The following is a 13,666-nucleotide window of genomic DNA, read 5'->3' as shown; positions in this document are numbered from 1 at the left end:
TGTATGTAATATATGTAAATTTTATACATATATATGTATATATAATTAAGAATCCTTAATTTTGCATCCTCAGACCAAATATGGTTCTGTAAGCTAGGCATTTTATTCTATCTTCTCTCTTTTGGAAACTGTTACTATTAGGTTCGCTCAAAAGTGATTGCGGTTTTTGCAATTAAAATTGCAACTACATAGAATCACTCCTACAGAAAGCCGTCTCCCTTGCCTTTCATTCCTAAAAGCCTAAAAGACCCCCCCCAATATATGACCCTTCAGGACTCACTTTTTAGGCCTATCATATCCAATGCAAAACCCCACTCCAGGAGGTAAAGGCCTTTTCTCCTCTCCTTTCACTTACAGTTGAACATTTTTCACAAAGCTTTCCAAGAGCCAATATGAAGTGCTTTGCACACTGACTGGCTGGCCTCTTACTTATCCTCTTACCTCTGTTCTCCCTCACATAAATTTTATTATGAATCCATAGTCTGTAGTGTAGTGGTCCCCATTATTTGGGAATAATTTTTTTTCTTTTGAGACGGAGTTTCACTCTTGTTGCCCAGGCTGGAGTGCAATGGCGCCATTTTGGCTCACCGCAACCTCTGCCTCCTGGGTTCAAGCAATTCTGCATCAGCCTTCTGAGTAGCTGGGATTACAGGCATGCACCACCACGCCCAGCTAATTTTGTATTTTTAGTAGAGATGGAGTTTCACCATGTTGGCCAGGCTGGTCTTAAACTCCCAACCTCGTGATCCACCCACCTCAGCCTCACAAAGTGCTGGGATTACAGGCATGAGCCACTGCACCCAGCCCAATACATGCTTTATAAAATCATTTATTCAGTCTGTTGCAGTGGTGTCTCATATAATGTTGAGATGCATGTATAATTTTAAATTTTCTAGCATCACATTAAAGAAGTAAAAACAGGTAAAAATTTGCTGATTCTCCAGCCTCCGAGTAGGTGGGATTACAGGCACATGCCACCACACCCAGGTAATTTTTGTATTTTTAGTAGACAGGGTTTCACCATGTTGGCCAGGATGGTCTCGAACTCCTGACTTCGTGGTCTGTTCACCTCAGCCTTCCAGAGTGCTGGGATTATAGGCATGAGCCACTGCGCCCAGCCAAAAATTATTTTTAGTAGTATATTTAACCTAATATACCGAAAATATTATTCAACATATAGTTAATATAAAAATGGTTAAGGAGATGTTTTGTATTCCATTTTTCATGTAAAGTCTTGAAAATCCAGTGTGTATTTCAAGCTATACCACATTGATAGCTTAAAATTAGACTAGCCACAATTCAAGGGTCAGTAGCTACATGTAGCTAGTGGCTACTGTGGCAGACAGTGAAGGGTATAAACTTGGGTTGGTCTTTGGTAGGTTCTTTCATCTTGACAGTAACTCTATGGCCCCTGGGAATTTGCCATTCACAAATTGGAAACTTCTGCAAAATAGCATTCTAACCATTCACTTGTTAGAGTAAAATGTGGAAATAGTTTGGTTTCAGCCAAAGGCACTTTAAAACTTTACACCTTGGCCAGGTGCAGTGGCTCACGCCTGTAATCCCAACACTTTGGCAGGCCAATCACTTGAGGTCAGGAGTTCGAGACCAGCCTGGCCAACATGGCAGAACCCCCCCCCTCTCTACTAAAAATATGAAAATTAGCTGGGTGTGGTGGCAGATGCTTGTAATCCCAGCTACTCAGGAGGCTGAGGCATGAGAATCACTTGAACCTGGGAGGTGGAGGTTGCAGTGAGCTGAGATCATGCCACTGCACTCAGCCTGGGTGCAGAGTGAGACTGTCTCCAAAAAAAAAAAAGTTATACCATTAGAATAAATGTTGACTATTTTTGAACTTATGAATATTCAAAGGTAAGACAATTAGTTTCAGTTAGATCCAGTATAATGAAGAATTCGGCAGGAATGTCTCTGCTCTGTAATAGGACATGTTTCTTCTAAGCTTGTAGTATCCATGCATTATCATTAGAACAATTCAGTTTCAGGCCAACCAAGTTATAGAAAACTAGTTCCTCGTTGCAAAGTGCCAGAAAAAAATAAATTTTTAAGTTTTGGCTGAAATCTATTCAGCCTCTTTGAAAGTCAACATTCCCAATTTTAAGTAATTTTTTTTTTCCCATTCAACTGAGAAACTATTGAGCATCTTTTCTGTTTAACAGATTAACCAAGAATAATAGAATTAACAGTTAATAGAATTAACAGATTTAAGCCAAACTAAACTCGAGTTTATCTAGATAAACAAGAGGCAATACCTATCCTCAAAGTGCCTTCTAATTAATAGGAGGATGTAGATGGAATGGCCTCTACCTGCGGAATGATGTCTCTAGTTTATTTAGCCACCATTGGACTTAACATTTTGTATATTCCTCCAGGGAGCCTGCACTCACACAGCAAGTTTGGCTTGGACAGATGCCCCTCCTAAATGCCTTTCTAGAATCTTGCACTTTATAGCCCTTATACAAACTGTTTTAATTGCCTGGTGGTTTTCTGTTACATGAATTGTAAGCTCTCTTAAAGTAGAAACTTTTCACAAATCCATATGACACATTTTTATGTATTTATTTGAGACAGGTTCTCGCTGTGTTACCCAGGCTCAAGTGCAGTGGCATGATCTTGGCTCACTGCAACCTCCGCCTCCCCGGTTCAAGCAATTCTTGTGTCTCAGCGTCCCAAGTAGCTGGGATTACAGGTGTGTGCACACCCGCTAATTTTTGTATTTTTAGTGGAGACAGGGTTTCACCATGTGGGCCAGGCTGGAATTGAACTCCAGGCTTCAAGTGATGGACCCACCTCGGCCTCCCAGAGTGCTGGAATTACAGGCCTGAGCCACCACGCCCGGCTAGTCACATGGCTTTCTCTTAGCCCCATCACATCCTGCTTTTTCAGATTGCTGGGTTTAACTTCCCAGCTCCCTCTTACTAGGTCTATCACATTAAGCAGGTAACTTAGGTGACTCTGTTTCTGTAAAATGGGAATGTTAGGATAATACATAATACATAGGATAATACATAATAATGTGGGATAATACGTGAAAAACCTTTAGCATAGTACCCAGAACATAACACTCAATAAATGTTAGCTGTTATGTCTGTGATGTAGACCATATTCTCATAACTTTTATAGAGTTCAAAAACAAGCTTGGAGATGAGAAGTTGCCCAAGGTCACATAACTGATGGAACACCTGTTGTTCACCGTATTGCTGTTTTCCTACTTGACGGTAGGGAGCATGTTATTGCAGATCTCCTGTTCCCAGTGTGTGGCACTGAATGCTCAATGTTTCATGAGATCATATGGTCAAACATCTGGAAAAATCTGAATAAACTGAACCTGGAAAAAGACGGGGGAGAAGGAAAGTGTCAGGAGAGTTGACTTAAAATATTTTTGGAGTTGTGTAGAAGAGGGAGGGACTTACGATGGCTCTGGGAGAAAGAACTGGAACCAAGGACTGAGATGACAGGAGGCGGACATTTAGGCTGTCTATATTACTTTTTTTTTTTTTTTTTTTTTTTTTTGAGACAAAGTCTTGCTCTGTCATCCAGGCTGGAGCGTAGTGGTGCGATCTCGGCTCACTACAACCTCCTCCTTCCGGATTCAATTGATTCTCCAGCCTCAGCCTCTCAAGTAGCTGGGATTACAGGTGCCTGCCACCACGCCTGGATAATTTTTGTATTTTTATAGAGACGCGGTTTCAACAGTTGGCCAGGCTGGTCTCAAACGCCTGACCTCAGGTGATCTGCCCACCTCGGCCTCCTAACATGCTGAGATTACAGGCGTAAGCCACCTTGTCCGGCCATATTATCTTTACTATACTATCTTTCTAAAAAAGAATGCTGTCCAACGTTGGAAGGTGAAAGAAGGTGTACACTGGGAATGCTTCCCCAATCACCCTCTTGTCACAGACCTGAGGTCAACATGAGACTGGACGACCTCTGAACCTCGAAGTTGTATGGGGACCTGACCAGGGAAGCAGAGGAGGGTAAACAGACCCGAGAGGCCGTACTGTCAGTGATGCCCTTGTTCCCGTGGGAGCCCTTCGGTTCCACGCAGTTCCCACCACGCGCCCGCCAATACCAGCCCGAAGCCTCACTTTGCAGGCCTTCCCCGAAAGCGGGAAGCCTTGGCCGCTAGACTAGCCAAGCTGGCAAGCAAAGGCGGAGGAAACTCAGCCGGGCCGGAAACACAGAGAACTGCTTCCGGGTCAGGGGGCAGGAGCCACCATGGAGCTTCGCGAGGTTGCTGGGCTGACGGATCCGCGGGCCGGCATCTGAAGCGAGCGGGACGCAGCGCGGCCAGCGCCTCCGGCCATACGCAGGCCGGTCCCGAAGGCCCGCGGCCGCCGCCATGTCGGTGCTGGGCGAGTACGAACGACACTGCGATTCCCTCAACTCGGACTTTGGGAGCGAATCCGGGAGTTGCGGGGACTCGAGTCCGGGGCCTAGCGCTAGTCAGGGGCCGCGAGCCGGCGGCGGCGCGGCGGAGCAGGAGGAGCTGCACTACATCCCCATCCGCGTCCTGGGCCGCGGCGCCTTCGGGGAAGCCACGCTGTACCGCCGCACCGAGGTAGCGGCCCTCGGCACTGGCCGTCCTATCTGGCGCTGTCGGGTCGCCCCGAGTCCCTTCTTCCCGGCCCCGCTTTCTCAGCGTCGTGAGCTTAGTGCTTTAGGCGCCCACAGGATATATGTGTCAGGGTCTTCACCACTCTTCCCCCTCATCGGCACTAGAAATTGGCAAGATCATTGGTTTGACTAACTAGTCATTTTTGATTGGCCTAAGTCACCTAACCGTCTCTGAGCTTTAGGTTCCCCATCTGTAAAATGGGCTTACTGATAATACCTTGAAATCATCCTTTTTTTTTTTAAAGATTATCTTGAGAATGAAACGAAGGCGCTTGTTCTGTAAATTAAAGTGGTATACGAATGTGAGGTATTGCCAAAACTTCCTTCCCCTCATGCTGTATATATAGTTCTCCAAGGTCGGGGTGAGGAGGACGGGCATAGCTTCAAAATCCCCACACCGGTGGCACCTCCGTAGTTTGTGTCATTATCTTTAAGTTCAGCTGTGATCACTCAGTTGGAAGCTTTTCTTGAAGCTCATTGGGAAGATCTTTGTGTGTTGGTTCTTTATCAGTGTTTATCCTAAAGGGTTTATGCATGGGAAGTACTCTGTTGGTATATTCTAAGCCATTAGTTCTTAATTTGGGGGGCACAAGGACCCCTCTGAGAACCTAACATAAGCAAAGTAATCTTACCCCCTCCATCAACACATTTGCACATAGGCACATCCTTTGGAGAGATCCATGGATCACGGAATCCCAAGTTAAGAATATATACTAGTGTAAAACCCTGCAGTGATGATTCTACTTACAAAAACTAACGATATACTGGTTTTGATCATAAAATCTTACTTTAGGGTAAACATTTAATGAGAACTTGCTGGGGTTGCTGAAAGTGATCCATCCATCTGCAGTTCTGGTGTGTGTTCCAAGCCAGCATACTTTTAAGGCTGAAAGATGGAGAAGGAGAGAAGTGGTTGCAAGAAAATATTTTTAAGTGTTCTTTTTTATCCTGATGCCACGTTAATGTATGATGTTAGAGTTATTCTTAGTAGTCTGTTTTCTTTTTTGCACTCAAAATGAGAAAGAGGAGATAAGGATTGTTATTTCTATATTTTAGTTAGAGAAACTAAGTATACTTAAGTGACTTGCTCACTTAAGTTATAAGTAAATCTTGGACTAGAACTAAAGTCTCACATCTTGCCCATTGCCTTTTTATTATTATCCTGTTGAACTTGATTACTGGGTTTGTTTTGAGTTCAATTTGATTATACTTCTCAAAAATTGCATAGCGTTATCCATATCACCAAATATTTATTAGGTCTGTGAATTTACAGAAGTTCAGAAGCACTCTTTTCCTCTAGAAGCTTATATTTCAATAGGAAAAGTTGGCCATTGTTAGTAAACACATAGCATTAAGTTGTATATGTAGAGATATGAAAAGAATGGACAAATATTTCAGTGTATGGGGTCTAAAAATTAAAGGCATGGTTACAGTAAAAGGTTCATCAGAGTCTTTTCAAAAACATTGTAAAGGCTTGGCAGAGGCATTCAAAAGGATGGGGAAGGTTACATTGGTGGAGATGCTCCTGGGCTAGGAAGCAGTGTCAGCAAAAAATGAGGCCAGGCACAGTGGCTCATGCCTGTAATCCCAACACCTGGGAGGCCAAGGTGGTCAGGTCGCTTGAGGCCAGGAGTTTCAGACCAGCCTGGGCAACACAGTGATACTCCATCTCTTAAAAAAAAAAAAAAAAATAGCTGAGTGTGGCAGTGCAATGCCTGTAGTCCTAACTACTGGGGAAGCTGAGGTAGGAGGATTGCTTCAGCCCAGGAGTTCAGAGCAGAAATGAGCTATGACTGCACTCTATCTCAAAAAAAAAAAAAAAAAAAAAAAAAAAAAGATGGTAGACATCAGGAGCTACAGGTAAATTTTCAGAAATGGAAGAAAATGTGATACATAAAAGTGTGAGAGATTATAGAGTTGCAAAAGGGGGCATGACTTATCCAGAAAGGGTAAGTCTAAATTTATAAAACTAGGGAAGTCTAAATTTATAAAACTAGAGGCAAGTTTAGTATTTTCATTTTAGAAGCTGTGACCGACTATAGATAATTGCTTCCCAGTTCTCTACCTCTCACGTATTCTTGCCCTGCCATAATCACCATCATGATTAGCAGTCTGTCATAGTATCCTCAATAGAATCTTTTTGAGACCTATGCCCAGCCCATATTTTTACCTGGAACTGACATCATGCAAATTGAGTGTGACAACGACGTCGTAATGCTTTACTTCCCCTGTCCTGCGATAAATTATAATGCTAAATTGTACACATAACCTTTGAAGTCTGTTAAAAGGAAAAAATAAGAGGAGTCAGTCTCTGCTCCTCTTAGATAGTTTTGCTTCTAGGCTTACAAATCTAGGTGTGGATTCATTTGCTGCCAGGCAAGAGGAAAAGCACGATACCTCTGTTACTGTGTTTAGGATGACTCACTGGTTGTGTGGAAGGAAGTTGATTTGACCCGGCTGTCTGAGAAGGAACGTCGTGATGCCTTGAATGAGATTGTTATTCTGGCACTGCTGCAGCATGACAACATTATTGCCTACTACAATCACTTCATGGACAATACCACCCTGCTGATTGAGCTGGAATATTGTAATGGTAAGATAGAGTTCAGTGGGACTTTCTCCAGCAAGACTTTCGTAGACTCATAGTTACCTTGAGGAGAAGAATATAAGAAGAGACATATACAGTGATAAAAACTTTAAATGAATGTCTCGAGTTTAAGAGAAACTTTTCAGGCCTTGGAGAATTTTGAAGTGGTTAACGAAATAAGGAGAGGGATTTTCCCCTGCATATCCAAATTTTCTCTTGTGATTATAGTTCCATTTTCAAACTATCTTTTCTTCGGTTGGATTTTACATTTATTTTTCAAGTTTTTTTTTTTCATGAAATGACATTAGTTAACCAGAATGTGGCTTGGCAGTGCTTGATACAGTATTTAATAATATCTTGTAGGTGATATTTATTTATATTGTCTTCAGCTAAAGCTATCCTATTGAAAAGTAGTCCAAAGATCATAACTGAGTGAAAGTGGTATATGGTAAAGCATGGCACTATTTATCTGATCCCTGATTTCTTCAGATCATTTTGCTTGTAAGATAGCAGTATAGCCTAGTTGTTAAAGAAAATAGACTCTAAACCCAAGTTTGTCTACTTTCTAGCTCTATAACCATGGCAAGAAACTTAACTTCTCTGTGCCTCAGTTTCCTCACTTTATTTTTATTTATTTATTTTTTTGAGACAAAGTTTTACTCTTGTTGCCCAGGCTGGAGTGCAGTGGTGCCATCTTTGCTCACCACAACCTTCGCCTCCTGGGTTCAAACGATTCTCCTGCTTCAGCCTCCTGAGTAGCTGGGATTACAGGCATGCGCCACCACGCCCAGCTAATTTTTGTAGTTTTAGTAGAGACAGGGTTTTGCCATGTTGGCCAGGCTCGTCTCTAACTCCTGACCTCAGGTGATCCGCCCACCTGAGATTAAGCCTGGGATTACAGGCTTAAGCCACCGCACCCAGCAGTTTCCTCATTTTAAAATGAGTTTGTTGGCCAGGGACAGTGGTGCACGCCTGTAATTCCAGCACTTTGGGAAACCAAGACAGGCAGATCACTTGAGCACAGGAGTTCGAGGAAGGCCTAGGCAACATAGTAAAACACTGTTGCTACCAAAAATGCAAAAAATTAGCTGGGTGTGGTGGTGTGCACCTGTAGTCACAGCTACTTGGGAGGCTGAGGAGGGAGGATGGCTTGAGACAGGGAGGCAGTAGTTGCAGTGAGCTCAGACCACTGCACTCCAGCCTGGGCGATGGAGCCAGACCCTGTCTCAAAAAAAAAAAAAAAAAAAAAAGGCTGGGCATGGTGGCTCACGCCTGTAATCCCAATGCTTTGGGAGACTGAGTTGGGCGGATCACGAGGTCAGGAGATCGAGACCATCCTGGCCAACATGGTGAAACTCTGTCTCTACTAAAAAATAACAAAAATTAGCTGCACATGGTGGCGCGTGCCTATAATCCCAGCTACTGGGGAGGCTGAGGCAGGAGAATTGCTTGAACCAGTGAGTTGGAGGTTGCAGTGAGTGGAGATCACGCCACTGCAGCCTGGTAACAGAGCGAAACTCCATCTCAAAAAAGAAAAGTTTATTGATAACAGTACCCACTTTCTAGGATTGTTATATTACATGCATAGTATTTGGTAGGTAGAAAGTGTTTGCTACATACTGTACTAGCTGTTAATCATCTTATTGCACAAGAGAACCTCCAAAGCCCTTTTCTGAACTGCATGCTAAAGAGGTTCCAGCATGTTCGTCCCTTATAACTTTCTTGTGTAAACTCTTGTATATTATGATCATTGGTGATCAGTGCCATATACAAGATTCTGTTAAAAATTTTCGAAGTACGAGAAGCCCTAGGACATTAACTTCTTTTGTGATTAGGAAGAACTAGAACAAATGATACATTTGTTGAAACTGAGTTACTAAGTTGCAGGGGAAAAGAAGTAAAAACTTACCCAGGGCTAAAGTGTAAGTTATAGTTGCAGGTGGGATGTAAGATGAACCATGATTACTTGCGGTCTGTATTACTAGATAAAGGAAAGAGAGAAGTAAATTCACACTTATTCCACAGGAAGGAATTAGTAAAGAGAGTAATGATAGGAAACAGTCTAGGGGTAGACCCTAAATTTTGGGAAATTTTTCGGTGTGAAGTAGAAAATTTGTCAATATATACCCTATAAATACAAAACATTGTATCACAGGTGTAATCCAATTTTTTTCTTTTTTTCCTGAGATAGACTCTCACTGTCACCCAGCCTGGAGTGCAGTGGTGCGATCTCAGCTCACTGCAACCTCCGCCTGCCAGGCTCAGGCGATCCTTGCACCTCAGCCTCCTGATTAGTTGGGACCACAGGCACGTGCCCCCACACCTGGCTAATTTTTTGTATTTTTGGTAGAGATAGGGTTTTGCTGTGTTGCCCAGGCTGGTCTTGAATTCCCAAACCCAAATGATTTGCCCACCTCAGCCTCCCAAAGTTCTGGGATTATAGGCGTGAGCCACTGTGCCCAGCCTAATCCAAATGTTATAGGAGTCACAACTGGGAGAGTTGTTACAAAAATATTACAGAGTTCTTAAAGGAGAGTTCTAGAAAAGAAATCTGATTTTGAATATACTTGTTGGGAACAAGAATGGTCTTTACTCACATCTTTTCTTAAAATGTCTTTTTTTTATTAAGACTCTTGTGTTAGGGAGATCTTTGAAGAATATTTCTGATGCAGTCCTTAAGAGATGGGAAGAGTTTTGTGCCCATGTGAAAAGTCAAAAGAAGTAGTTGCCTATGGAAAGAAAGCAGAATCCTTCATTTGCTTGTGTCACCTAAAAAACCCTGTAACAGGAGCCAAGCTTTGATCTGTATTAAGCAATTCAAACCTGTGTCTTGTTTAATTGCAGGAGGGAACCTGTATGACAAAATCCTTCGTCAGAAGGACAAGTTGTTTGAGGAAGAGGTAATTCATATTTCTATGGAAGGAAGTTAGAATTGTAGTGTTGTAATTCTTGCATTCTAGTTCTGTATTTACTCTTCCAATAATGAAGAGTGTTTTTTTCCTTTTGTTCAGACTCCTTCCAGGCTCTGATATTCATGAGAAAGGAAACCTCTAACAAGGAAGCTGTCTATAGCTGCTTCCTAAACGTTTTACCTCCACATCATGATTCTCTGTGGGCTTTCTTTCCTGGTTCTATTACTGCATACTGGTATGCCCAGTTTTCTATAACTTTGCATTCTTCCTGAGTTTTTCCACATGTCTGCTTTACCATACTATATATTATAATGACATTGGAACGATTTTATGAGGAACCTGTTTTTTGTGTTTTTTTACCCCTTCACTTTTCTTTGCCTACTCAACCTGCAAGGAAGAGATGTCAAGTCATGTTGAATCATAACTTCTGATTGCAGCTTTCTTTGTTTTGTTTGTTTGTGTATGTGTGTGTATTTACTTAAATGGAGCTTTTTGTTTCTAATCCAAATATTTATTTTTTCTCTGCAGATGGTGGTGTGGTACCTATTTCAGATTGTTTCAGCAGTGAGCTGTATCCATAAAGCTGGAATCCTTCATAGGTAAAAAGTAAAAAAATTTATGGATGGATTCTCTACTAATTCAGCCCCTACCCTGGATACCCCCCAGCAACACTTTTATTTTCTTGATTAAGCAGCCAAGAGTTTTTCCATTTATATCATTAGGAAAGGAAAATAATGAGGAATGTTATTTTCACTCCCTGAAGTTAAACCATGTTTATGATCTAGGAAGAATCTCCTCAGTAGCCAAGTACTACTTAGTCATTTTACAGACAAAAATTTTAGAATTCAGTTTGTTAATTCATCAGTAAAGCCTAGAAAGCACTATGAGAAGTAGTATTTGGTAAGATTCACAGCAGTAATAATTGGCAATTCTTTTTAATTCTATAATTAAGCGCTTTTAATTTAAATAAAAACCTCTTCACTTTGTACAGTTAATTGTACAAATTTACCAGATCTTTAAAAACAAGCACATTTCCATTCATTTCTAGCTATAGAAGAGAACCATCTCAGTAACATTTTCACATCATTATACCCTTCTTAAGTGAGTCATTGACTAGTGCCAGAGATTAATTATAATACACTAAGATTTCTTTTTTTATTGGTTTGTTCATTCAGTTAACATATATTTCTGGATAGCTATTGAATGGCTTCTGTTGCATGTTGTTATTTTCTTTTAAAAGTAACAAAGTATATTATTCTGGTTTATTCACATCTTTCAATAAGGAAGCCATAGTGAACCAGGCACAGTTCATTTTGTTTTACATATGGTCAATTAATCTTTAGAAAAATACCCTGTGATTTTATTTAGATGACTAAATGGCCTAATCATATCGTTGTGGGGACGTGTAGGCCTCTTCTGTTGCCTTAACAGATTATTTGAAACTTTGACACCAACCAAGTTAGTTAAAGTTGCCTTGATATCATTTAATTCAAGGCATAAGTGATAGTTGAAGAGCTGTGGTATCTTATGGGAATTATGGTTACCTAGAGCACCATTTTCCTCATCTGACCCTCTCAACTTTTCCTAATAGCTTCAGTAGTATGGGAGATATTTCTATGCTGTGAAGCCCTAGAGGATGAAGTTAATTCTCTGCCTTCACTCCTTTAAAGTCCCCACTTCAGTGTTAAACACCATGTGAAAGTGACGACCACTGTGGGATGTTTAGGACAGAATATGAGCAATGGTAACACTCTTTTTTTATTTTATTTTAGTTTTTGAGACAGGGTCTCACCCTGTTGCCCAGGCTAGAATGTAGTGGTGCAGTCATGACTCACTGCAGCCTCAGCCTCCTGGGCTTAACTGATTCTCAGGTGCTTTAGCCTCCCGAGAAGCTAGGACTACAAGTGTTTGCTACCACGCCTGACTAATTCATTTTTTTGTAGAGATGGGGTCATACTATGTTGCCCAGGCTGGTCTAGAACCCCTGGCCTCAAGCAATCCTCCTGCCTTGCCCTCCCAAAGTGCCGAGATTACAGATGTGAGCCACTGCACCCGGCCCACACTCATTTTTATTCTGTAATAATCCTGGGCAAGACGGGGGATGAAATAAAACAATTACCTGTGTGAACTTAATTTGCAGCATCTTTTTTTTTCAGAGATATAAAGACATTAAATATTTTTCTGACCAAGGCAAACCTGATAAAACTTGGAGATTATGGCCTAGCAAAGAAACTTAATTCTGAGTATTCCATGGCTGAGACGGTATGTGTTGCCCTTGTCTTAATTTTTATTTTCTTTTCTAGTACTGGGAAATATAACTATACTCCCTAAATCTTGCATACTTTTCTCAGTATTCTTTCAAGTTTTCCATACTTTTAATGAATGTCTTCAGAAGTCTTTTTCCTGGGCCCACTAGCAGGCATTTAAGTCATTGCCCACATTACACCTCTGACCTCATAACCTTTTTCCAATACTGATTAGGGACTTAATCTAAAAGCAACAAAATGCTTTACTGTTTTGTCCAGGTTAGGGTCTTTAGTAGATTTCACTTTATCTCTTATTTAATGTTTGAGCTCAAGGTGTTAGACATCTCTTTTTGTTTTTCCTTTGAATGCTTCTGGTTCAAAGAGAACCCCTATATTACAAGTGAAGGCTGATGCTCAGAGAACAATCTATTCTTTAATATTATACACAGTCTGAACTGCACAGGGTTCCCCTCTCACGTGATTTTGAGAAAGATCATTGGTAAAGAGTAGACATAAGTTGATCTTTGGGATAGTAATCTTATCCTTTTAGGAATTATAAAACCCAGTTATTATTCTAGTTTCACAATGCTGTATCCTTAAAAGAACTTGAAAACTGATTTTGGCCAATTTTTTTTTTTTTTTTTTTTTTTTTAAATAATGTCAAGATTTGTCTGCAAGCAATTTAGATGTTTAGGGTTTGGAGTCTCTGCTTCAGGGACTCAGATATTTCTATGATGGAGGCCAAAGTGAGCTTCTGAAGAAGCAATCATGTCTTTATATGGATTTTTCTCATCAAGAACAATCTGATAAAACCAAGACTTAACTTTTTTTAGCTAGTTAAATGCAAAGAAGGAATGATATGAAAATTTATAAAAGCCATGTAAGCCATCTGAAATTTGCTTTGCTTTGCTGATTAAAGCTGACTATGAGTTTTATTAGAGCTGCTAGGGCCTTCATTATATCTCATCTTGGGAGAGGCATGACTTCTTAGGACATTTTTATTTCCAAGTTTATTTTTGAAGTCAGAAAATCTTTTTCAAATTCAAAAGAAATTCACTAGTTGTGTTAGCGTAACAGATGCCAAATTGGGCCATTTTAAAAGTTTCATTACGTGTATTTTAGTTAGAACATCTAATTCCATGATTCAGTTACCATCTCCCCACTGCCAGTGTTTGGGTTTTTTTCCCATTGGTGAACTTTTACTAAGTATGTCTTTAAGTATGTGTAAAGTCTTCAGCAGGCCTTGAACACCTGAAGCCTCTGTGATCTAGGAATCACACAGCTGT

At 40.9% G+C, this 13,666-nt stretch overlaps 1 protein-coding gene across 3 annotated transcripts in view; it reads left to right on the top strand.

The window, feature by feature from the left end:
* The first annotated feature begins 4,201 nt into the window (after positions 1-4,201).
* Positions 4,202-13,666, top strand: part of NEK9 (NIMA related kinase 9) — a 44,532-nt gene continuing 35,067 nt past the window's right edge. For 2 of the 3 annotated variants that reach the window (XM_025392228.1, XM_025392227.1), the window contains exons 1-5: positions 4,202-4,579; positions 7,051-7,228; positions 10,067-10,122; positions 10,663-10,733; positions 12,291-12,396. In XM_025392228.1, coding sequence (XP_025248013.1) covers positions 4,361-4,579; positions 7,051-7,228; positions 10,067-10,122; positions 10,663-10,733; positions 12,291-12,396 — 630 coding nt within the window. In that variant the 5' untranslated portion in view covers positions 4,202-4,360. The remainder of the gene's footprint in view (positions 4,580-7,050; positions 7,229-10,066; positions 10,123-10,662; positions 10,734-12,290; positions 12,397-13,666) is intronic. The other variant, XM_025392229.1, reaches the window with a different exon arrangement.

This window comes from Theropithecus gelada, chromosome 7b (assembly GCF_003255815.1).
Source record: "Theropithecus gelada isolate Dixy chromosome 7b, Tgel_1.0, whole genome shotgun sequence".
NCBI classification, from domain to species: domain Eukaryota; kingdom Metazoa; phylum Chordata; class Mammalia; order Primates; family Cercopithecidae; genus Theropithecus; species Theropithecus gelada.
This window is presented reverse-complemented; position numbering and strand designations above follow the sequence as displayed.